Here is a 25,564-nt window from a genome sequence, read left to right as displayed (position 1 = left end):
TTTAAGTGGTTTAAAACAACTAATTTTTTAGTTCATGATTCTTTGGATGGCAGGTGATTGTTCTAGTCCAGGCTGACTGCTGATTTCCACAGAGTTTTTCGTGCATACATGGGCAGCTAGTGAGTTGTCTGATGGCTGTAATTCAGGATGGCCTCATTCCCATGTCCATTGATTTTACACTGTCAGCCAAAGTTTTCCTCCATCATGCTAGCTCACTCTCATTTAACATGGTGAGCTCAAGGTTCCCACTGCAACAAGAGTGGACAAGCCCTAATGCAAAACCACTTTTCAAGTCTCTGCTTGAGTCATGTTTGCTGTTGTCCCATTGGTCAAGTCTAGTCACAAGACAAACTGGAGAAATAGATGACACATTTTGACTGAAGGAATTACAAATTCACTTTGCAAAGCAGTATTCATGTTAGGATGGGGAAAGTCTATGGCCTCTTTTTCAATATACCACAGTATATACAGCATTTAACAAAGATGTAACTTCAGTGGAGTAGAGTTAATGTTAAAAAGAAGTGAAGAAACATAGTTGTTTGCCCTTGAATGAGCCACTGCAGGGCTATTGCCAGGAGAAAGAAAAGATGACTAAGTTAACATTTTATGAATATTAATCTGAAAGTTGGGTAGAGGATAGTCTGGAAGAGAGAGAATTTAAGGAAGGATTCAATGTTTATGAAAGCAGCTAGCAGTATCTGGCACCTGTCAGTTGCTTACTACATGATCCCTACATCTTAATCTGAATCCAGATGTGAAGTAATAAGGATGTGGACTCTGGTAACAGTATGAATGTAATGAAAGTGCCAGATGTGAGAAGCAATTTTGAATGAATTATTAGCATGCCTTGATTACTAGTGGATTTGGAGGTTAGGGGAGAGAAGTAGAAGGAAATTAAAAAGAAAAAGATAGCTTCAAAGCTTCAATCCTTGATGAGAGAAAGATTGATTATATATTAACAGGTACAGGGAAGGAAAGGAGAACTCACTGGAGTAAATTTTTGTTCAGATACATTATATGTTAGTATAGGGTAGCATCTCCCACTCATCATGTTCAGTGGGGCGTTGGAAATATGAGTGCAAAGCTTGAGGAAGGGTCAGGAATATAGGAATAAATAGATATTATTGTCCATTTTCCATATAGGGATGATTAGAAAATGTAAAAATTGGATGAAGTGCCCGAGACAGAATACAGAGAGAAAAACAGTGTGGAGATGATCACTGGAGGAGAAAAACAGAAAAGAAATCAGAAAGGGATTATTTAAAAAAAAAAAAAAAAAAGCAAGAGGGAGGAGTGGTCAAAGGTTTAGGGAACAGGGGTGGAGAAAAATGTCATAAAATGTCAGAGCTGCCAAAATAGGAAAGAGTTCAAAACAATTTCCTGAGTTCTTATCAGGAGTATTAGAAAAGAAAAATTTTGTTGCTTCAATAGGAACAACAATAACAAGTTGGGATGAGGTTGTCAGCAATACAAAGGAGCAGTCTAGAAAGATAGCTGATGGCAGATTCCCACTTGCAAGATACCTCTTTTGGATCAAGGGGAAGATCAAATCACTAAACTGTGTTTTAGCTCATCAACTTAGATTACAACTGTACCGTTGGAAACAAAGCAGTTTGACAGGATAAGAAAAATTTCTGACCTGGGCAGATGCATGGGCAGAGTGAATATTTTCTTCATTCATTTTGTTCTCATTTCTAACTTTTTAAAATGATTCCAGTGTGTTATTTCCTAGTTTTGCATGCATGTCCATTGTTTGCTTAGCCACTTTTTTTTTTTTTTTTTTAGTTTTAGTTTTTTAAATTTACATCCAAATTAGTTAGCATATAGGGCAACAATGATTTCAGGAGTAGATTCCTTAATGCCCCTTCCCCATTTAGCTCATCCCCCCTCCCACAACCCCTCCAGTAACCCTCTGTTCTCCATATTTAAAAGTCTCTTACGTTTTGTCCCCCTCCCTGTTTTATATTATTTTTGATTCCCTTCCCTTTACGTTCATCTGTTTTGTCTCTTAAAGTCCTCATATGAGTGAAGTCATATGATATTTGTCTTTCTCTAACTAATTTCACTTAGTATAATACCCTCCAGTTCCATCCATGTGGTTGCAAATGGCAAGATTTCATTGTTTTTTGACTGCCAAGCAATACTTCATTGTATATATATACCACATCTTTATCCATTCATCCACTGATGGACATTTGGGCTCTTTCCATACTTCGGCTATTGTTGCCTAGTGCTGCTATAAACATGGGGGTGCATGTGTCCCTTCAAAACAGCACACCTGTATCCCTTGGATAAATACCTAGTAGTGCAATTGCTGTGTCGTAGGGTAGTTCTATTTTTAGTTTTTTGAGGAAGCTCCATACTGTTTTCCAGAGTGGCTGCACCAGCTTGCATTCCCAAAAGCAGGGACTTTCTTATTCACTGCTATATCTCCACTATTTAGAACTGTGCCTGATCTATAGATGGACAGTTTATCTTTTGAATTAAAAAAGTATTGGGGCTCCTGGGTGGCTCAGCCAGTTGAGCATCCGACTCTTGATTTCAGCTCAGGTCATGGTTTATGGGATCGAGCCCTGTGGAGAGTCTTGGGATTCTCTTTCTCCCTCTCCAGCTGCCCCTCTCCCTCCCTCCCTCCCTCCCTCTCTCTCTCTCTCTCTCTCCCCCCCTCTCTCTCTCCCCCTCTCTCTCTCTCTCTCTCTCAAAATAAATAAGTAAACATGAAAAAATGTATCTAGTTTCATTGTTTGTAAAAAATTTTTTTAAGCACTTACATTTTATACAGTGTTAAAATTTGTGGAACCCTTTTTTTCTTTTTAAATTATACACTTTCATTTCTTAGGACTGATAATTCTATCAAAAATCATTGGAATTCTACCATGCGAAGAAAAGTGGAACAGGAGGGCTACTTACAAGATGGAATAAAATCAGAACGATCTTCATCCAAACTTCAACACAAACCTTGTGCGACTATGGACCATTTGCAAACCCAGAATCAGTTTTACATACCTGTTCAGGCACATATTTTTAATACCTTTATTATTTAAAAAAATTTCTTTAGTTGCTATATGGGAGGATATTTGGTTTCTTAATAAAACAAATACAACATATATTAAGGGGAATAGATATTTAAATTTCCAGACTGAAAAAAAATTGCCTTATCTAGCTGTTGAACCATTAGTGGTGGTTTATCCTACTTGTTTGATTGATAAATATTTTGGAAACAAACACATTAAAATGTTTCCTTTTATATGTAATTTTTATATTATCTAATTAAGAACCTGAGTATGTACACTTACTAATGCTGTCATTCTTTGAATCTTCATTTATGATTCAGTGCTTATAGTCATCTGTGCTTTAACATCCATTGCAGTTTCCTTTTTAAAAATATTTTGTGTAATTGTAGTATTACTTATCTCTAAGAGATAAGTGTGTATGAAATGATCTTAAGAAGAAAATAGTCAAAATTCATTCATCATTTTGGGAGGTGTGGTAAATAATTAATTGGTTCTTTGATGACACTCAACTTTACCTTTCTCCCTAGTAACCAGTCAACTAAGTGATGTCATTCTTTGTTTAGACAGGTTTATTAGAGTAGAGATTGCCCAAGTTCATAATAGGGCAAGCTCTATTTTCTTTACAGTGCATTTTCTTATCTGCAAGACATTAGTTTAGAAGTTTTCATAAGGTTTGTTTTACATTTCTCTGCCTGTCTGTCATACAGTTTTTTATGTTGAACAATTCTTGGTTTTCATCACATAAAAGGTAAAGACTAAATCAGGACTTAATAGTGTCTACCAAAAGATAAAATTTTGGTGTTAAAAGTCTGCTTAGTATGCACAGATTTCATTTGAATGTACTTCATTAAATGTGCATGCTTTTGCACATAATTTTAAAAGAATTAATTAAAAAAAGTATGACATCTTAATTTACAAATAGGAAAACATATGAAGACAGTACAGTTATCTGCTGATATTCACAGTACCTTAAGGTTTTTATTGTTTGTTTCTTTACATTTTTCTTTAGAGTCCTAGATTTTAGCAGCATAAACTGAAACATTCTGCTCTGTCTTAGAAAGGTTATCATTTACATTTATTGCTTTAACTCATAGAAACAGTTTTAAAAATTATCTGGGGCCAGGAGAGTATTTAACAGTCTCCATCAAAATATATTGGAAAATAAGAGTATTTCTTGTGCTTTAAGAATGGCTTATTGTACTTTTAATAATTCTTGGAAGAATTATGTATTCATAATTCAACTCAAACTACTAAAAAGATGATTCTAATTTGGATTTGAAAGAAAAAAATGGATTGGTTTGAAATGCTGTTACAGATTAAATGAAAAGTTTGAGAAAGATAAGTTTCTAATTCATTGGAAGTTTAATGATAACTGATACAAACCAAGTATTGTGAAAATTAAATTCTTTGTTAGAAGTTAGTTTTGTGATTTTGCAGCAGATAGTGATTTAGGTAGGCCATTATAGAAGATGAACAATTTTATGTTTATATTCATTACATATTTAGGTTTTTAAAAATACCTTCTCTTATATTTCATTCCACCATTGCACACTAAATTTGCATGAAACTTCGAAATTCTTATTACAGATGCTTTAGAAAAGAAAGAATATAATTCTTAGTCTGTTGTCAGAGTATTAAAAAGCACATGAGTGATTATGACGTTCTCTGAGACAAGTAGTAGAAGAAGCTTCATATCTTTCACACAGAGATTGGCATGGGGAGTAGGAGTAGGAGATAAGAATATTGAAAAACCTGCTTTAATGTCTGTTCTTGTGAGTGCTTTGTATGGACTAACCCCTTCCTCTGAAAGATAAGAACACAATTACTTTGTTTTCTCCAGGAGATAGAGCAATACCTTCTAAGAGGAGATTAAAAAAAAATAATAATTTGGTGGGTAGTGTAGATAATAGATGGACTGATTGGCTGATAAATATAGGCCAAGTAATTCTCATATTTCATCCAGGAGAAGATACAGCTTTCCTAAGAGTTATGACTTTTCGTTAGTAGATTCTAAGAACAAAAATGTAGCTGTTAGAAACTATTATATGAATGAATATTCAAAGTTAACAGAGATACTTCATGAGTTTCTATTGTCGATATTTGTCAAGAGTTTTTATGCTCTGCCTCAGATTTAAAAAATTTATATGGTATTCTATGTATGATACTAATGTTTTAATTCCATTTTAGATCCCAGGCTATCAGTATGTGTCACCTGAAGGCAATTGCGTAGAACATGTTCAGACTTCTTCTGCCTTTATTCAGGTAATTTTTTATTTGTAACAAAAAAAAAAAAGAAAGGGAAAAAAAAAACCCACACTTTCAAACATATATTTGAAAGTTCTGGGGTGCCTGGGTGGCTCAGTTGGTTAAGTGTCCAACTTTGGCTCAGGTCATGATCTCACAGTTTGTGGGTTCGAGCCCCATGTCGGGTTCTGTGCTGACAGCTCAGAGCCTGGAGCCTGCTTTGGATTCTGTGTCTCATCCTCTCTCTGCCCCTCCCCCACTTGGGCTCTGTATCTCTGTCTCTCAAAAATAAATAAATGTAAAAAAAAAAAAAATTTTTGTTTTTAAAGTTCTAATAGTGCCTATTTCCTCATCCATAAAATTAGGATGAAAACAATACTATCTGTTCTATTTACTTTGAGTATTATTACACTAAAGGAGAAACTTTTGTGAGTTTGAAAAATATAAGCTGTACAAATGTAAGGTGGTTGACAGCACCAGTAAGGTATTCCTTTCATTCTTCCAACGTAAAACATTAGGTTGTGAATGGACGTATTTTTTGTTTGTTTCTTTTGTTTTTCAAATTTTGTTTTTTTTTTTTAAATTTACATCCAAATTAGTTAACATATAGTGCAACAATGATTTCAGGAGTAGATTCCTTAGTGCTCCTTACCCATTTAGCCCATTCCCCCTTCCACAACCCCTCCAGCAACCCTGTTTGTTCTCCATATTTATGAGTCTCTTCTGTTTTGTCCCCCTCCTTGTTTTTATATTATTTTTGTTTCCCTTCCCTTATGTTCATCTGTTTCGTCTCTTAAAGTCCTCATATGCGTGAAGTCATATGATTTTTGTCTTTCTCCAACTGACTAATTTCACTTAGCATAATACCCTCCAGTTCCATCCACGTAGTGGCAAATGGCAAGATTTCGTTCTTTTTGATTGCCAAGTAATACTCCATATACTCCATACACACACACACACACACACACACACACACACACACACACACACACACCATATCTTCTTTATCCATTCATCCATCAATAGACATTTGGGCTCTTTCCATACTTTGGCCATTGTTGATAGTGCTGCCATAAATTTGGGGGTGCATGTGTCCCTTCGAAACAGCACACCTGTATCCTTTGGATAAATGCCTAGTAGTGCAATTGCTGGGTCATAGGGTAGTTCTATTTTTAGTTTTTTGAGGAACCTCCATACTGTTTTCCAGAGTGGCTGCACCAGCTTGCATTCCCATGGATATATGTTTTGATAAACTGGGTAGAATATAGATGATATAAGTTTTTTAATGACCTTTTTTTTTTTAAATTTCCCAATTCTGGGGGCTCCTGGCTGACTCAGTCAGTAAAGCATGTGACTCATGATCCCAGGGTAGAGATTACTTAAAATAAAATAATAAATTTCCCAAATCATTTCTGTTAAATTGAAAATATTTGCTAGCATTTCTGATTTTTTATTTCTTATTTTATTATTTTTTAATATGAAATTTATTGTCAAATTGGTTTCCATGCAACATCCAGTGCCTATCCCAACAGATTCCCTCCTCAATACCCCTCACCCACCCTCCCCTCCCTCCCACCCCCATCAACCCTCAGTTTGTTCTCAGTTTTTAAGAGTCTCTTATGTTTTGGCTCCCTCCCTATCGGACAAATGGCCAGTATCCAAAATCTGTAAAGAACTCACCAAACTCCACACCCGAAAAACAAATAATCCAGTGAAGAAATGGGCAGAAAACATGAATAGACACTGCTCTAAAGAAGACATCCAGATGGCCAATAGGCACATGAAAAGATGTTCAATGTCACTCCTCATCAGGGAAATACAAATCAAAACCACACTCAGATACCAGTAAGAGTGGCTAAAATGAACAAATCAGGAGACTATAGATGCTGGCAAGGATGTGGAGAAACGGGAACCCTCTTGCACTGTTGGTGGGAAGGCAAATTGGTGCAGCCGCTCTGGAAAACAGTGTGGAGGTTCCTCAAAAAATTAAAAATAGACCTACCCTATCACCCAGCAATAGCACTGCTAGGAATTTACCCAAGGGATAGAGGAGTGCTGATGCATAGGGGCACCTGTACCCCAATGTTTATAGCAGCAGTTTCAACAATAGCCAAATTATGGAAAGAGCCTAAATGTCCATCAACTGATGAATGGATAAAGAAATTGTGGTTTATATACACAATGGAATACTACGTGGCAATGAGAAAGAATGAAATATGGCCTTTTGTAGCAACGTGGGTGAAACTGGAGAGTGTTATGCTAAGTGAAATGAGTCATACAAAGAAAGATACCATATGTTTTCACTCATGTGTGGATCTTGCGAAACTTAACAGAAGACCATGGGGGAGGGGAAGGAAAAAAAAGCATCTCTTTAGATACCAGAAGGATTGTGATATTGGGCATTTGGGATTTACTTGAGTTAAGCTTTATTAGAGAAAATAGATTTTATGTTGCATAAAAGAAAATAAAAATTAGAACAACAATAATAATAATAAAGGCATTATTTAAATAGTCTTTCTATTTTACTTATTTTAGCCACCCTTCATTGATGAAGATCCAGATAAGGAAAAAAAAATAAAGGAACTTGAGTTGCTTCTTATGTCAGCTGAGAATGAAGTTAGAAGAAAGCGAGTTTCATCGGTAAGAAATAAGCTTAAGTGTTTAGACCTTGTTAGAAGTCTTTTTGTGCTCTGGTAGTTTTCATCAGCATTGACTTTCATATACTAACACAGAAAGCCTATTCAGTATGACTTCAGATTTTAATACAGACTAAAAATAGTTTTTCTAATGTGCAACTTTGAGGTTGCCTGATTTTGATATACAGCTCTTTTACAGTGTTCTGTACTAAGATGCTTTTTGAGTCATAAATGTCAAGCAGGCTTAAGGTATGATTATATATCTATACATATGTGTATATGTATATATATAAAAATATATGTCTATATATTTGTAAAATGTGTGGTTTAGATTAGTCTTTGCTTTTATTTTAGACATTCCTTGTAATGATGGCTTTAATAGAAAAAAGTTTAAAAAATAAAGAACTTAATAGACATGTAGAGATTTATGTGCTTCAAAATTACTTTTATTCTGTCCTTGAACATTTTTTCCTATTTACTATATTAAGAATACAAATTCGGTAATTTGGAAAAAAAATAATAACTTAAAAAATATAGGGAAAGGGAATATTTAAATTTTATGTTCTTTAAAGAAATTTTTATATGGATGTTGGGTTTTGGTTACTACATGTGCAAACTCTTGTCTGGGATTTGGTTGGTGAGAACAATTAGGAGTATTAAATTAGGATAAATGGTAATCATCCTAGCTAAACTAGGCTATGCTTGATGGATTAAAAGAAAAAAAAATTTATACAGTTTTAAGAGTTTAAATGACATTTAAATGACAGTTTTAAAAGTTTAATATCCTGAGACTTTTTACATTTAGAAAAAGGTTATTCTTGGTTTGGGGCTTAATGAGGGGACTGTCCGTTTAAGGTGACTAGGAACTAATACAAAATTGCTAAATAGAATTACCTGAGATCTTGAAATAGTGTTAGGAGGCAACTGATAATGTCTTTATACCATTTAAAACAGTATTAATAAAAATGACATTTGTTAACTAATGGACAAGATATATGCCATAGGAAGCATAGTTTTTGTTTTGAAACTGCAAAAACCATGGGCAAATAGGAAGACCTAAAGTGCACTTATTTTAAAGTTAATTTTGGTTTTTTTAAGACAGTCCAAAAATTTTGGTTTTTTAAGAGAGTTTCTAGATAATTATATCATGTTTAAACCATTTTTGATTTTTTTTGAGTCTACCATTATTACTATTATTATTATTTTTATTTTATTTTATTTTTTTGAGAGAGAGAGAAAGAAAGCATGTGGGTGGGAAAGGGGCAAAGGGAGAGGAGAGAGAATCTCAAACAAGTTCCACTCTCAGCGTGGAGCTGGACACAGGCTTGATCCCACGACTGTGAGATCATTACCTGAGCTGAAATCAAAAGTCAGATGTTCAACCAACTAAGCCACCCAGGCAAGCCCATTTTTAATTTAACAGGAAGATATAACTAGCTAAAAGAAATGGCATTTAAAATGAAAGATATTAATTTTTTAGAACTTGTTTATTTAAATATCACTCTTATAAAGATCTGGTTGGAGATTCTAGATTCTAGAGGGAAGTTGTTACACCCAGTGAATTAGTCTATACACATAAAGTATGTAGGTAAAAGTATTTATTATTAAAAATTATGTGATAGTAATTATTGTCATTTACTGGGTATCCATTATGTTGGAGCATTGCTAGATATGTTTTATGTATTCTAGGTAATCCTTATTATTAACTCTGAAGTTTGTGGTTTGTTGTTAGAAATTCATTTTTCAGGTGTGTCTGAAGGTAGCCCTGTGGTTTTTCCACTGGGCCTAGTCACCTTTGGAATCTTTTTCCCACCTCCAAACTTAATTGAAATGCTTATGGTTTGGAAGCTATCTCCAGAAAGTGACCATAAACTCAGAAGTTGGCTGTGCTAATAAAATAAGATTGCTTTAATTTCTTTTATTTTGGAGAAATTTTAAAACAGGTGGAACTTACTTTGTAACAATGTTGAAAACTTTTTTCACCTTACTTAACTTGAAACTTTACATTTTGGGGGCGCCTGGGTGGCGCAGTCGGTTAAGCGTCCGACTTCAGCCAGGTCACGATCTCGCAGTCCGGGAGTTTGAGCCCCGCGTCAGGCTCTGGGCTGATGGCTCAGAGCCTGGTGCCTGTTTCCGATTCTGTGTCTCCCTCTCTCTCTGCCCCTCCCCCATTCATGCTCTGTCTCTCTCTGTCCCAAAAATAAATAAAAACGTTGGGAAAAAAAATTAAAAAAAAAAAAAAGAAACTTAACATTTTGTTATTATGAATATCTAGCACAGTCTAGTAATTTTTTTTTTTAAGTAATAGGTACCATTTTTTTAGTACTTCCTATGGACAGGGCAATGTACTCTCTAAAATATGGTAGCTACTAGCCCCACTTAATTTTAAATAAAATTTAATAATTGAGTTCCTCAGTTGCACTAGTCACATTTGATTCCTCATATGGCTAGTGGCTCTCATATTGAGCAGTTTCAGATGCAAAAACATTGTCATCACCTCTGAGAGTTCTGTTGGACAGAGCTATTATTTTACATATTTTTCCCCTAGTTTTGTTAAGATATAATTGACATACAACACTGTATGTCTAAGATGTGCAGCATAATGATTTGATGTATATTGTGAAAGGATTACCACAATAAGTGTAGTTAACATCTGTCATCCGATACAGGTACAAAACTATATTGAAAAAGAAAAAGGGAAAAATATTTTTTTCTTGTAATGAGAACTCTTAGGATCCACTCTTTTTGTTTGTTTGTTTGTTTATTTATGTATTTTGAGAGAGAGAGACAGCATGAATAGGGGAGAGGCAGAGAGAGGGGGAGATAGAGAATCCCAATGCGGGCCTTGATCCCATGAACCATGGGATCATGACCTGAGCCAAAATCAAGAGTCAGACACTTAACCAACTGAGCCACCAGGTGCCCCTTAGGATCCACTCTTAACAACTTTCAAATTACATATTGTTTCTTAACCATGACTCTTCAAGGTCTCTTTTCATTTTTTATTATGAGATACTAGGAAACTAAGCTCAAAAGATTGCCCAGGGTACCTCTTTAGAGCTATAAATAGGACACAGTCTCTGACTTCAAAAGATTTACTCCGCAATGAGGACACAGACAAGAAATAGGATATAGTGTGATAAGTCACAAAGTTTTATGGGAACACATAAGAGAGGTATCTAAGGATTGAGTAGTCAGAGAAGGGTTCCTAGAAGAAATTCTATTTGAGTGCAGTGTTGAAAGACAATGATTATATTCTAGGAAAGTAGGTGAACTGGAACATTATTATAAATGAAACAGGTAAAAGTGGATGATCAGATGGAGTACTTTCCAGTATTTGAGGTGTATCTTAAATGAAGAATACAAGTTTTCCTTGGTCTGTGTTGGAGAGCATTCTAGATAAAGGGAGCAGAAGTATGTGCAAAGACACTCTAGGGTAAAAGACTAACTCATGAGGGAATTGCAACAACTGTAGTTGGGTATTTGATATTTCATAAAAGGAGGGCTTGTGAGTGGAAATGTTGGGAGATGAAGTGTGAAAGGTAGAGGACAGATTCTGGGAGTTTGAACTTTATGTCGTATACACATGCTAATTTTATCTTACCATGACATTATACATTTTAAAAAAATAGAGAAAAGAAATAGAGTCAAGAGGTTTAATGAAAAAAATGTTTATATCCATTTTGAGGAAAGACAGTATATTTGCTGCTGTATTTTTAGCTGAAATGTTGTGAAGTGTGTTATTCTAGAAAAAACTCATACTTAAAATCCAAATTTATGCTTAGGTTGAGAATGACAAATAATATTCACATTTCTTTTGTACTTTTAGCAACCTGGAAGCTTTTCTAGCTGGTCTGGTAGTTTCCTCATGGATGATAGCATGTCTAATACTCTAAATAGCCTCGAGGAGCACACTAGTGAGTTTTACAGTATGGATGAAAATCAAACTCTGTCTGCTCAGCAGAATTCACCCACAAAGTTCCTGGCCGTAGAGGCAAATGCTGTGCTGTCCTCTCTACAGACCATCCCAGAATTTGCAGAGACTCTAGAACTTATTGAATCTGTAAGTTTGAAATTGTGAGATTATAAAAAGCTCAATTTTAGTTACATGGTTTCATGTTCAGAAACTTAGTTTAAGGGACACTGACCAGTTTTATTTTAAGCATTCCTTTATATGTCATGCTTAATTTTGTTTTGATTTTTTGCAGTGGCTTTTGGCATAAAAAATTGTATCTGTATCTCAAGTATCTAGTTTGTCTAAAATTTTTAAAAGTTACCAATTTGTTTTTTATTGTACAAGTTGTACAAGTATATTAGAGTTGGAAACTAGAGGAAACTGTAAAGAAGAAAAATCCTCATAAGCCCAGAGTTAATAATTTCAAGTATTTTCTTTCAGGCTGTGTTCTATACATATAAAACATACATATATGCATATATTTTTAAACTGAAACGTACTCTTACGTATTATGTTTGTGGATTTTTTTGACATTATATCATGAGCATGTCTTTGTTTTCTTAACTGTTTTTTATCCTTTCATATGAATGTAACAAAATTTATTTACTCAGTGTACTGTTATTGAACATTTAGGTGGTATCCAATTTTTTAGTATTGAAAATTGCAGAGCATCTTATATAAATTTTTGTATAAAATCATGATTATTCCCTTAGGTTAGATTGGATTTCTGGATCAAAGTGTATGGCCATTTTGAAGATGTTCTATACACATTTCCAAATGACTTTATAGAATTTGATAGTATTTTTCTGATACAGAGTAGAGTGCACAGTTTTATGAAGAATTGTACTCTTTGATAGTAACTTAAAATAATTTATTCTTTTTATTTAAAATACTTTGGCAGTATTCCTCAGCTACTGAATTGGATGAAGTATTATTTTAGGATGTTCCAAACTGGAGTGTAGTGAAACCATAATCTGTTCCTTTCAAATGGTCTTAAAAACAACAACAACAACAACAACAACAACAACAACAAGGAAAGCCTGTTTCTCCTAATAGAAATGAATAACTTTGTGAAAGTCATCTTTCTGTGTTCAATGTCGGATTTAACTAGTTTATAACATTAACTTAAGGATTTATTTTATTGCAGGATCCTGTAGCATGGAGTGATGTTACCAGTTTTGATCTTTCTGATGCTGCTGCTTCTCCTGTCAAGTCTACCCCCGTCAAACTAATGCGAATTCAACACAATGAAGGAGCCATGGGATGTCAGTTTAATGTCAGTCTTGTACTTGAAGGGAAAAAAAACAGTTGTAACAGTACAGACAGTGAGGCTGTTCCTGTAACATCCCCAAATGTGGCCAAGTTTAGCACTCCACCAACCATCCTCAGAAAGAAGAGAAGAATGCGAGTGGGTCAGTCCCCAGGCAGCGAACATAGCGATGGCTCCTTCAATGATGGTGGTAATACAGCACTAAAGCACACACCGGTGAAAACACTACCATTTTCTCCTTCACAGGTAGTAGTGTTGTGTTTGTTTATGTTTCCAAATGTTGATGAGCTCGATTACATTAGATGTTTAATATTCTTACTAGCAGTTTGTTGCTTTGATAAAAATGGATAAGGTATTTAAATGTATACATGAGAATGCTGAGCTCTGGTAGATCAGAATGTATCTCATAAAGTATAGTAGTTACTTTACAGTATCTTAAAATTTTTAGAGCTAAAAGGGATGTTTTAGGTAAGTAGTTGCACATCTTTATAGGATTCATCAGGAAATAGGCCCAGAAAGGTAAAATGGTTTGCCCAAAGTTATCTGATGGCAGAGCTGAGACTGAGATTGTTTCCTGATTAACTGTTCAACAGGTATCAAAGTGTATATTCATAGATGACTGCTCACTGGAAGAATTTCATGTGTCTGAAGGTTTTCTAGGCATGTCAGGAACTATCTGCTTTCTCCTGTAGTTACGTCCCTGGGCAGCAGCAATTTATAAGAGATACAGGGCAAACTGTATCTCTTATTTTATAATACTCTCTTTCTTAATGAATACTGTGTTCGAGGCTGTGTGCTAAACACTTTTCTTATAGCATCTCAGTTAATCCTCTTGCAAAAAACCTTAGAAGGGAGGTGGAATGAAATTCAGAAGTTAAGCAGTTTGTCCACAGTCAGTCAGTAAGAGGATGGAGCTGATGTTTGCTGAAAGTGTCTTGATAGAGGTTAAAAAGTTTTACAGGAAAAGAAGGAAGTTTAATGGTCAAATAAACTTGGAGGATGCTGAGATATTATTGAAAGTGTATTTTGATGCTGGGAAAATTAGGAGGATCTGGCTGTATACAAAAACTGTGTTCTCTGAAAATTAAACCCCCTGTGCTTCAGGGGATGCAATTGACATGGACTACAGTTTGAAGAGCTGCATTTCCCAACATCACCCCAGCTCTTAGAGTCACAAAGCATCCTGAGGAAGGTGAAATGGGGTTGGGCACACCAGCAATTTTCTATTTTTGGAGTTTTGAACACTAGCAATTTTTGTTGAAGTATAAATTCTAAGGTGGAAAGTAGCTGAGAAGGTTGAGTAATGATAAGAAAGACCTAGTATCCCATACCAAAGAGCTTGAATTTTATCCCATAACTCATGGGCATCATTGCAGAGTTTTGAGAGGGTTTGACTGCTAATCTCAGGGTTAAGTATTGTAAATATTAGGAGCCAGAAGTGATAGAGCTAGAATTCATTTCAGTTATAAGTAGCCTTAAAGTAATTTCCACTTCTTCCTACCACTGCTTCTATTCTGTTGGCTACAAAAATAGTATTTCATGGTTGTATGTAACTTAAGATTCAGTGAGTAAATTGTGTCATTTGGAAAATGAATTCTTGATACCAATTCTGGCTACTCCAAAGTTCTGAGAGCTGTATTTTAGGTAAGCAAATTTTCTAGACAGCTGTATTATCAGCAAAGCATGATTATTATTTTCTGAATTCAAAGTATTCTCATGGAAAAGGACACTTAAGATTAATAAAGACACTTATTAATAAAATAATAAAATTTTTCCAGTTACACTGTTGTATGAATCTGTTTTACTTAACAGTTTCTGTAGATTCCTATTTAATAATACACTGTTTTTAAATTGTTGTATGGTGTTTTGTAACTTTTGAATATTTTTTAAACAACTATTTCTTGAATGCCTATTATGTGCTAAACACTTAAAAGAGCTGAGGAGGCAGTGATGAACAAAATAAAAATTCCTGCCCTCATGGAGCTTAATTTTCATGGAGTGGAATGTAGATGAAATATTATTGATAATTCTATTCTAAAAGGAATGGAGAAATATCTTACATTTGAAAATATCTTTGAAAATCCTATCAGTGTAATATTTGTGTAGGGAAATTAATGTTCTAGAAATTGTCTTTAAACTCTCTTCCTTTTTTAGTTTTTCAACACATGCCCTGGAAATGAACAAATTAATATAGAAAATCCTTCATTTACATCAACCCCTATTTGTGGGCAGAAAGTTCTCATTACTACTCCTCTTCATAAGGAAACAACCCCCAAAGATCAAAAGGAAAATGTAGGGTAAGTAGTATTAAATAATTGTGTTAAAGAAAATGGGAAGCACAATTTTAAGAGTAGATTAGTGGGGTTTCTAGCTGGATTAATTGGTGAAGCATGTGACTCTTGATCTTGGAGTCATCAGTTCAAACCCTATGTTGGGCACAGAGCTTACTTAAAAATGTGTAATAAAAATGATCCTGTTTTTAAAAAAATAGGTTAAGTTTTTGTCCACTTATACAAATATCCTAATCCCTATTCATATAGGACTTAGAATTGAAAAAAAAGATCATAACCTCATATTTTATCCCTAGTGAAACAAGGTAAACATGGTGGAAAACTTTGATATGAAGCAAACAATATTTTTAGTACTTTTTTACATTTGTTCCTTTTCTATTTTAAGATGATTGATTGCAGTAAGAATTAGTTTAGGCAAGCATACTTTAGAATACTCCTGGAATGTTTAAATAAAGCATGTGTATATGCAAGAAAAATTTAGTGTAATGCTTTTATCATGGCTTTGCCTTCCTTAACTCTTCTAAAATCAAATTTTGACTATAATACAAATATCTAAATGATTGGCTAGGTTTAGAACACCTACTATTAGAAGATCTATATTGGGTACCACACCAAGAACTCCTACTCCTTTTAAGAATGCGCTTGCTGCTCAAGAGAAAAAATATGGACCTCTTAAAATTGTGGTATGTATACTCTTTTTGATCTTAAGAATTTTCCTAATTTTAATAAAACACAAATTTTGATATTTATCTTTGAATCTTTACATTTTAAAAAAGATGTGCACAGAAATTGATAAAATGTGATTTCTTGATTTATAAGTTAGAATTTGTTGTGTTAATCTTTTTCCTTAACTTGTAACTAAACCTTTGCTTGGCTTGTTTTGAATTTATACTTTTTTTTTTTTTTTTTTTTACTATTATATCATCTAGAGAAAGCAAATCAAGTGTCAGTTGAACCCTTAATATTAAAACCCACATTTTAGTAGTTTCTTTGGTGGTTACCTGCAGTAGAATAAAATAATTTTAATATTTTGATATACATAAGCACTTTGCTGATAATACTTATGACTCTGATCAGGCTCAGTTTTCTATTCAACCCACATCTCAGAGGTTATTTCTGAAGATAAAAAAGATAGTAGAAATAAAGCGGTTGGTGCTAAGTTTCAAGTAGTATTTACTTAGTTGCTATTATTATTTTAATAATAGTGGTAACAATAGTAGTTCATAAATGGAGGTGGGAAGTATAATCTGTGCTTTTGCATATATATTATCAACTGGAAAGTATGTTAGATGAGTTATGGGCATTTTAATTCCAGACAGATAACAGATTTCTGACAAATTAGGTTCATTAGAAATAAACTATTTTTAAAATATGGGTCACTTCTAGGAAACTTTAGTTATGTTTTTCTATTTATTTTTTTTTAATTTTTAACGTTCATTTATTTTTGAGACAGAGAGAGACAGAGCATGAACGGGGGAGGGTCAGAGAGAGAGGGAGACACAGAATCTGAAACAGGCTCCAGGCTCTGAGCTGTCAGCACAGAGCCTGACATGGGGCTTGAACTCACGAACCGCGAGATCATGACCTGAGCCGAAGTCGGACACTTAACCGACTGAGCCACCCAGGCGCCCCTGTTTTTCTATTTTTAGTCATATTTTGGGTTGATTCATTCATTAAAATCTGGTTTGTTTGATTTAATCAGTTTTCTACCAAAAGGAATGTCACACTCTCAAATCTTCTGCTCTTTTCCCTTTCTTTGAAATACTGGATTAGAGGGTATATAGTAGAATCAACGTACTATCTTGTAACATTCTTTAAGATTTAAGTTAATAAATGTATATATATATCCCATAATTTTTAATATTTGTGTAACATTCCATTGTATGGAATTACCTAATTGATCTGACTAACCTATTTCAGTGTTTTGCTATTCATTTTATTTTATTTTATTTTATTTTATTTTATTTTTTATTTTATTTTTTTTTAATTTTTTTTAAACGTTTATTTATTTTTGAGACAGAGAGAGAGCATGAACGGGGGAGGGTCAGAGAGAGAGAGAGACACAGAATCCGAAGCAGGCTCCAGGCTCTGAGCTGTCAGCACAGAGCCTGACGCGGGGCTCGAACTCACGGACCCCGAGATCATGACCTGAGCTGAAGTCGGCCGCTTAACCGACTGAGCCACCCAGGCGCCCCTGTTCATTTTAAAATTCATCATTAATTCAACAAATAATTGAGTCCCTAATAAATAGGTGCCAGGCACTGGACTAGGCTCTGGGGATGTAATGTTGAACCTGTCAGGTATGGTGTCTGCCTTCATAGGAGTGTGTAGCCTAATTGGAAGTTAGACAAATAAATAATGATCTGAAGGCATAAGAATTCTACAGTGCTTCAGGGCCATTTGGTCAACATATAAATTGAATAAAATTGTTATTTTAGTAATAGTACATGAGAGAGCGCCTGGGTGGCCCAGTTGGTTAAATGTCAGGCTCTTGATTTCAGCTCAGATCATGATCTTAGTTTCCCGGGTTTGAGCCCCGCATTGGGCTCTGCGCTGACAGTATGGACCTGCTTGGATTTCTTTCTCTCTCCTCTCTCTCTGCCCCTCTCCCGCTTGCGTGTGTGCTTTGTCTGTCTCTCTCTCTTTCTCAAAATAAATAAATAAACATTAAAAAAAGTAATAGTGCATGAATAATTAGGTTTTAAGTGACCTAAAGTCCCTGTCCGTTTGTTCTTGTTTGGGAAGAATTTATCCATTGGCAAAACAGATGATTTTTGTCAACAATTTAAGATGAAAAGAAAGTAATGATTTAGTAATTACCATTTCTAAAATATCCATATGCTCATACATTTGTTTACAGCAAGTTGACTTTTCATTCTTCCTCCTCCTTCTCCAGTTGTTATTTACTGAGTACCTACTATATGCTAACCATTTATTTTTCTAATGTATCTTATGAGTCATATGCACTTCTTCGAGATGGCTCTGTAATTTTAATCAGGTACACCTTAAGTATCTGTTGCTTTCTTAATAACCATTGATTCTTCTAATGTTCATTGAAAATCACTCAAAAGACTAAAAACTCTGGAAGTCCTTTAAATATAAATCTAAATTTTGGTAGTATCAAACCTAGGAAATATTAAATACAGTAATTCTTTTCTTTGTCACATTAGGACAATTAAGAGAATAATTCATGGTACCGAATGAATTCACCTATGTCTTAGTCACTTCTCTAGGACATTTGTATTCTTATGAGGGAAAAAGAAATTATAGATTTTTTTTTAAGAGCACCTAATCTATATTATTTGTGAAATGTAATCCTTAAAACAAAAACTCGTAGAGCAATGCATAGGAATACTGACATAATTCTTTCATATCTCAGGGTGTAGGTGAGAGCACTTTAAAAATTCTATTTCTGGGGGCGTCTGGGTGGCTCAGCTGGTTAAGCGGTTAAGCATCTGACTTTGGCTCAGGTCATGATCTCTTGGTTTGAGTTTAAGCCCCACCTCAGGCTCTGTGCTGACAGCTCAAAATCTGGAGCGTGCTTCGGATCCTGTGTCTCCCTCTCTCTCTGCCCCTCCTCTGCTCTCGCTGTGTGTATCTCTCTCTCTCAAAAATAAAATAAACATTAAAAAAAAAATCTATTTCCATTTTTAAAGTTTTTGTAAGTGCTTTGAAATATCATTTATATATGAATGCTATTCTCCCTAGCTTTGTTGACTGCTGGTCATTCTGTGCTGTCAGTTTGTTATTTGGTGGCACTTTGATTACTTATTTTTTTTAAAGCAGATCTTGGTTATGGAAGGTGTTTGATATAATTAAACAAATTTTTGCTTAGCTATTTGATAGAAAGCTAGATAAATAATATTTTGAGACTATTTCACTATTCAGCCCACACTCAGGTTTCTTTCCAATATACGCATAGACATACACACCCACACTGCTTCTTGAACACCGTCTCAGCTCTAAGCCTAAGGCTAGGTGTACAAAAGTATATACAAAGATGAAAAAGATGTGCTCACTGCTCTTAAGTAGCTTACACATTTAGTGGTAAGAAAAATGTGTTAACTAGTAATTACATGCTATATAATAATTACAATGAAAGTAGAATAAGAGCTAGTGTGGTCCCTCCCAATTTGTTCTGTATTTCTTATTTTTATATAAAAATATTTGGGAAATTATCTCTCATCAGTTTAATTCTGAGGATCCTGATTGAAGCAGGAGCTACAGTAGCTTCCCCAAGAAGATTTTTGTTTAGTAGCCTGGAATAAAGAAAGTGCCACACTTCATTCAGTGCTTGCAATGTGCAGTATTAGTTTTGCCATAAAACTGATTAGTTAAATTCATTCAGCTTACGTATCTATAGGGACTGGGTGAAAATAATGCCAATAATTAAAAAGTATAAAAGATTGGTTTTTATATATGGGGAAAAAAGGGAATTGCTATAAAAGACTTTTTAACCCTTTTAAAAACAATTTAGTCACAGCCACTTGCCTTCTTGGAAGAAGATATTCGGGAAGTTTTAAAAGAAGAAACTGGAACAGACATATTCCTCAAAGAGGAAGATGAACCTGCTTACAAAAGCTGCAAACAGGAGGTAATCTTTTAGTATTATTGTTAATAAAAGTCTTGATTTTAAAAACAAAAGTGACTTTACCATAATGTTTCTATTGTAAATTATTCATTCTAGCATGCAGCTTCTGTAAAGAAAGTCAGAAAATCACTGGTCTTAGATAATTGGGAAAAAGAAGAACCAGGGACTCAACTATTGACTGAAGACATTTCAGACATGCAGGTTTGTAAAGAATTTTTTTTTTGTTAAGATGGTGGCTTGAAGTCCTAGTGGTTCTTGTTTCTTAGAGATTCATAGAGAGTTTCTTTTAGTATTTATTATTCTGCTTAATTCAGAGAGAAACTATTAACTGTAGAGAATATTTTATTTACTTCCTTGTCTTTTATATTTGTTTTGAGAAGAGTTCACTCACTTATGTATAATGTCAAAAAATGGTAGTTCTGAAAACTTTAAATTTCAGTATTTTTCTTGGGCTAATTTCTGAAATATTTAATTTTACTACATTACTAGAAATTTTATTGGAGCCAAAAGCTTTCTTGGAGGGAAATGAGCAGGGCTTCCACTACCACTTACTCAGTAGTCCCTCTGTTTGTCTCCATTTTTGAATTATTTTCCTTTTTCTTTTTTCTCTCTTAGTCAGAAAATATATTTACAACATCTTTATTAATGATACCATTATTGGAAATACATGACAATAGGTGCAACTTGACTCCTGAAAAACAAGATCTAAATTCAACCAACAAAACATATACACTTAATAAAAAGAAACCAAACCCTAACACTTCTAAAGTTGTCACATTGGAAAAGAATCTTCAGGTATGAATTTATAAGTTTCTCTTAGTGATTTTTGTTGTTGTTTATTCAATTATCACTTTGGACTTACCACAAATTATATTTTTTCTTTTTAAATTCAAAATTGACTATAGTAGTAACTAAACATTCACCATTATTTTGTCACTCAAACTAGATTTGCATTTTTGAGAGACTCCTTCATCAGGACACATATAAACTAAACAATTGGAGTTGTAGCCAGAGTCTCTTCTGTTGATTTAAGTACTATTTAATTTTAATTTTAATTTTAATTTTTTTATTAAAAAATTTTTTTTAATGTTTATTCATTTTTTGAGAAGGAGAGACAGAGCATGAGTGGGGGAGGAGCAGAGAGAGAGAGGGAGACACAGAATCTGAAGTAGGCTCCAGGCTCTGAGCTGTCAGCACAGAGCCTGACGCAGGGCTTGAACTCACGAACCATGAGATCATGACCTGGCTGAAACTGGACGCTTAACCAACTGAGCCACCCATGCACCCCAGCACTATTTAATTTTTAAAATAAAGATATCTAAGTTTCCTTCTGGCATTTCTTCTCCTGTAACAAATATGTATATCCCTAATTGTTATCTTGAAAGGGTAAGTGGTTGGAAGCAGTTTCAGCTTGATTTTGTTGGTATAATTGTTTCCAGTCAACTTTTTGGCTCAGAAGTTGTAAAACAAAATTCTTTTTTCTATTGCTGTGCAGCCATTATGTCGCTGTAAATGAAGCCTGGAAAGTTTTTTTACTACGTTATCTTAAGAATTCAACCCAGATAATTTGAGAGTTCATTGAGGAGGAAGTTCTCTTCTTTATACCACAGTGACTGCAGCCCTAGCATTCTGACATTTAAGCAGTCCTTGAAAACATACTTGGCAATCAAATGTGGCCACCTCGTCTCAGTCCTTAGCTGCCACTCTTCTAAGAGCCATGAAGCACATTCTCTCAATCCATTTAAAATGATTTGATTTCCCAGTGTGTAACGTAGAACTTTTCAGGAAAAAATATATGTAGCAGGCCACACCTATAATGTAGTAATCTTTATAATAGAAGAAAACCAATGAAACAAACACAAACTTGATCTTCTGTTATGAATATATTTCCTAATTTGCAAAACAAAGCGTTCTCAGCTCATTTTTTGACATTGCATCCTCTCTTTGAATCTTTTGCAAAATTTTGAAGCAATAAAGACTGACATTTCTTTCCATGTAAAGACTGATTTGATTTGGGGGGAGTCATGGGTAGAAACCTTTCAAACTGCCTCCACAGGTCTATAAACAATATAGATAGCTAAAAAACATGGACTTAAGAAAATAAAAATATGGACTTAAAAAAATTGGCCATAAATATTTCGGTATGTATTTTTAAAACATTGTTTAATAAAAATCACAATGCCATTGTCAAAACATGTTTACAGTGATTACTTATCATTAAATCCAGTCAGTTGAAATAATTGACTTTTAAAAGTGTAATTGTGAAGTGGAATAGTTATTTTAGTAATTTTCACATCGCTATTAATATTTCCTTCACAGTCAAATTGTGAATGGGAAACAGTGGTTTATGGGAAGACAGAAGACCAACTTATCATGACTGAACAAGCAAGAAGATATTTGAGTACTTATACAGCTGCCAGCAGCACTTCAAGAGCTCTCATACTGTAATTGTTATTAAAATTGATGAAATGCCCCACTCTCTTACTATATTCTTTACTAAATTAGGTTGCAATGAAATTTTTGTCAAGTAATTGTTTTTAAAGTTTTAATACAGCACTAAAACGGTTTACATCATTTTTCATATTGGGCAGGCAGAAAGCCCAGCCACTTAAGTTAGGGGTAGGTAATTTCATAGTTTATTTTTTAAGAGATGAGATTTTTAAAAATTCTTTTTAAAGAACGAGGTGGGTAAACCATATTAGAATGTTACAGATATCCTAAAATTCTCACATATTTTCTTCACAAGATACATGTTGTTACTCTCTTGATGCTGCAGTTTTTTACAGATAGGTTTATGAGTATGTATGACTTCTGCATTAGTCTGTGTATGAGAAGCACACATGGTTTTATGAAGTACTTTTGCCTATATGCCAATTTCCTTAGGCTATCATTTACAAAGAAATACAATGGAAAAAAAAATTGAAAAGGAGAGAAAGTTGCACTACTAATTTTTGGTATTTTTCAAAAACAATAAAATTAACTACAGTGTTAAATGTATTTATTTGAGCATAGTACTAAAAACAAAAAGCATTGAAAAGGGTTTTTTTCCTTATTAGTAAAGAGTCAGTATTTTCTTCATAAATCTCAGAAGAGTTTTGTTGAATGTATTGTACAGTATGTAGGCGCAAGAAGACTTTGTAAATTGGAAAGAAGTCTTTTTATAATTTATTTTCATTTTTAAAGCTTAAATGTAGATATTTATACCTATACAGGGTGTCTAGAAGCCAATGTTGTTTCCTGTTATTTACAGCTAACATAGTAAAAAACAATTTTGACTTTTAAGTATGAAATAGTAAGTTATAGCTGCAAAGAATACAGTATCTTTACTGTATGTCACATCTACCTAAATATTGCACTATGCCCTTTAAATCATGTTGGTTATAAAATAGTTCTAAAAATTTACTAAATAATAATTTAATATTTTCTTTTTAAATTATATGGGGGGGTCATATAAATTAATCTGGTGATTTGTATATGTGTTTGAAAATTTTGCATTTTGTTTAAACAAATAATATGGTACTTTGGTCCCTAAAAACAGTCTGCACTTAGAAGTTTATTATATTTACTCAGTGTTTCAGAAGTAGAGAACATTACCTTTTATTTATAAAAATATTTTGTCCTTTTATAAATGTTTTGTGTTTCTCTACAGGTTACAACAGTTGCTTCAGTTGCCTGTTTTAGGTGTTTGCACTTATTTCTTTTTTGAAAGAATGTCTTTATTTGCTTTTGTGTAGAGATTTTATGTACTTTTTTTGAGACATATAATGGTGTGCTGTCAACTTAAACACTGACAGGCAAATAGAATTGTACACTGTAGTTGTAATTATTTATAATTGACACACTCTCTCCCTCTCCACTCCTGAAGTATGCTGCTATAGAAAATAGCAGAATCGGCTTGCTGCTATGAGAGAAGGAAAGAGCCACCACCACTTGCACTGTGTGAAAAGGTAAAAAGCAAATGATGGCAAGTTCTCAAGTTAACTTAGTGGAATCAACCATTACCAGGCAAATTCTTGCAAATGCCAAAATACTATGCCTTAAAACAAAGACAGCTTAAGATTTTCTGATGTTTTTATGTTAATAGAAATGGTAATACTAAGTATTTGAATTCCTAGCTCTTGAACAGTAGACCTAAAAGGGTTTTAAGCTATTTAAATCCACTTGCTCATTTTTGCATATTATATGTAGTGAGAAGTGAAGAAAATGTATGGTACTAAGATTATGCCTTGTTGATAACAAATAGATGAACCAATTTGAATCTTCTTAGTGTGTTTGTTAAGTATGTTGATTGCTTCCTAATTAGTGAACTTCTCACAGAAATATCACTTTATAAAAACCAATGATTGTAGCAAAATCGTACTGGATCATTTCTATTTCAGTTACTTTGAACTAATAGCACAAAATGGTTTTTGTTTGTTTGTTTGTTTTAATGTAGCCCATAGCCCTTAGCTGGTTTGGATGTACATAGTCTCCAATCACCAAAGTATAATATCTTGGAAGAGCTATATTTTTTTAAAGCATAATTTTTCTTGAGCATTAAAGTATCCCAAGTGTAATATATTGCAGATAAGCTTGGGCTTATTGGACGGACATAGGACATATTTGGGTTGGTATTGGTTGAATCCTTTAGTTAACTGCTTTGTTGCTTTTTGCAAGAAGATTTTTAATCTTAAACGTGTCAGGCATCTTGCATCACCTTTATACTGTTGTGTTCATTTGAATTTCTTTCCGTATTTATAAAAATGCCAGACATACATGTAGCAGCCATACTTGCATGGAAACTGACTACACATATATAATATTGCATTTTGTTGTAAGGTTTTCACATTAATACAGCAATTACCCTGACTAAATTGAGTTTTTTGATGTATGGGAAAACTTTCCATTGTAAGAGAATCTTGCATACAATATTGACTATTAACATCCATAATAAAGCATCTGTGTACAAGCTGACTTGGCATTCCTCATTTCACTTTTGTTTTGTTTTATGATGTTCATTGCATCCTTAAGGAGTTGATCCAACATTCTGTTCTTAGACGTTTTCCCCCTCCTTTAGAACTACCTATACAGGTGATTTTATCTGTTAACACAATTTGACCTCTTTACTCAGGAAGTGGAAATACTTACACAGTCTCTTGCAGAGCCATATTTTCATCTGCTTTTAGGTATTTCCATAGGATTCTTCTGTCAGTACCTTAAATGCATCTTCTCTTTTTCCGAACTTGGACCTACCTTTCAATTTTTTTTTTTTCCTTAGTGGTGTTGCCTTTTCTTCCATCACCCAGTGAAACGTCTCCTGCCTCCCTCACTCCCCGCATTGAAATCTGCAGTAAATTTCTCAGCCTGCATAAGGCTGTTGCTCTAATTCCATTCCTTCATCTCTTACTTGGATTATTTCCATTCTATAGAAATATCAAGAAATTGTGCTAGTGACATCAGGGTGTCACCTGCAAGGCCAAATGGTCACCCAGTCAGGTCTGTGGAGTATTGTATTGCTTCAGTGTATTCATCACCATTTAGATTTTACCTTTAGCTTTCTAGGCTTAGAAATCTGATGGATTAA

At 34.0% G+C, this 25,564-nt stretch overlaps 1 protein-coding gene across 7 annotated transcripts in view; it reads left to right on the top strand.

Annotated features, from left to right (window-relative positions):
• Positions 1-24,954, top strand: part of MYBL1 (MYB proto-oncogene like 1) — a 44,032-nt gene extending 19,078 nt beyond the window's left edge. The window contains exons 6-17 of one of the 7 annotated variants that reach the window (XM_045049805.1): positions 2,840-3,014; positions 5,202-5,276; positions 7,794-7,898; positions 11,724-11,957; positions 12,997-13,365; positions 15,274-15,416; positions 15,979-16,093; positions 19,888-20,004; positions 20,098-20,202; positions 20,617-20,796; positions 22,321-22,445; positions 23,651-24,954. In XM_045049805.1, the coding sequence (XP_044905740.1) occupies positions 2,840-3,014; positions 5,202-5,276; positions 7,794-7,898; positions 11,724-11,957; positions 12,997-13,365; positions 15,274-15,416; positions 15,979-16,093; positions 19,888-20,004; positions 20,098-20,202; positions 20,617-20,796; positions 22,321-22,445; positions 23,651-23,735 (1,828 nt within the window). In that variant the 3' untranslated portion in view covers positions 23,736-24,954. Of the gene's footprint in view, positions 1-2,839; positions 3,015-5,201; positions 5,277-7,793; positions 7,899-11,723; positions 11,958-12,996; positions 13,366-15,273; positions 15,417-15,978; positions 16,094-19,887; positions 20,005-20,097; positions 20,203-20,616; positions 20,797-22,320; positions 22,475-23,650 lie in introns of those variants that run through there. The other 6 variants (XM_045049806.1, XM_045049808.1, XM_045049807.1 and 3 more) reach the window with 6 other exon arrangements.
• The last annotated feature ends 610 nt before the right edge of the window (positions 24,955-25,564 follow it).

Source organism: Felis catus, chromosome F2 (genome assembly GCF_018350175.1).
Source record: "Felis catus isolate Fca126 chromosome F2, F.catus_Fca126_mat1.0, whole genome shotgun sequence".
Taxonomy (NCBI): domain Eukaryota; kingdom Metazoa; phylum Chordata; class Mammalia; order Carnivora; family Felidae; genus Felis; species Felis catus.
Note: the sequence above shows the minus strand (reverse complement) of the source record. Positions and strands in the feature narration are given on the sequence as shown.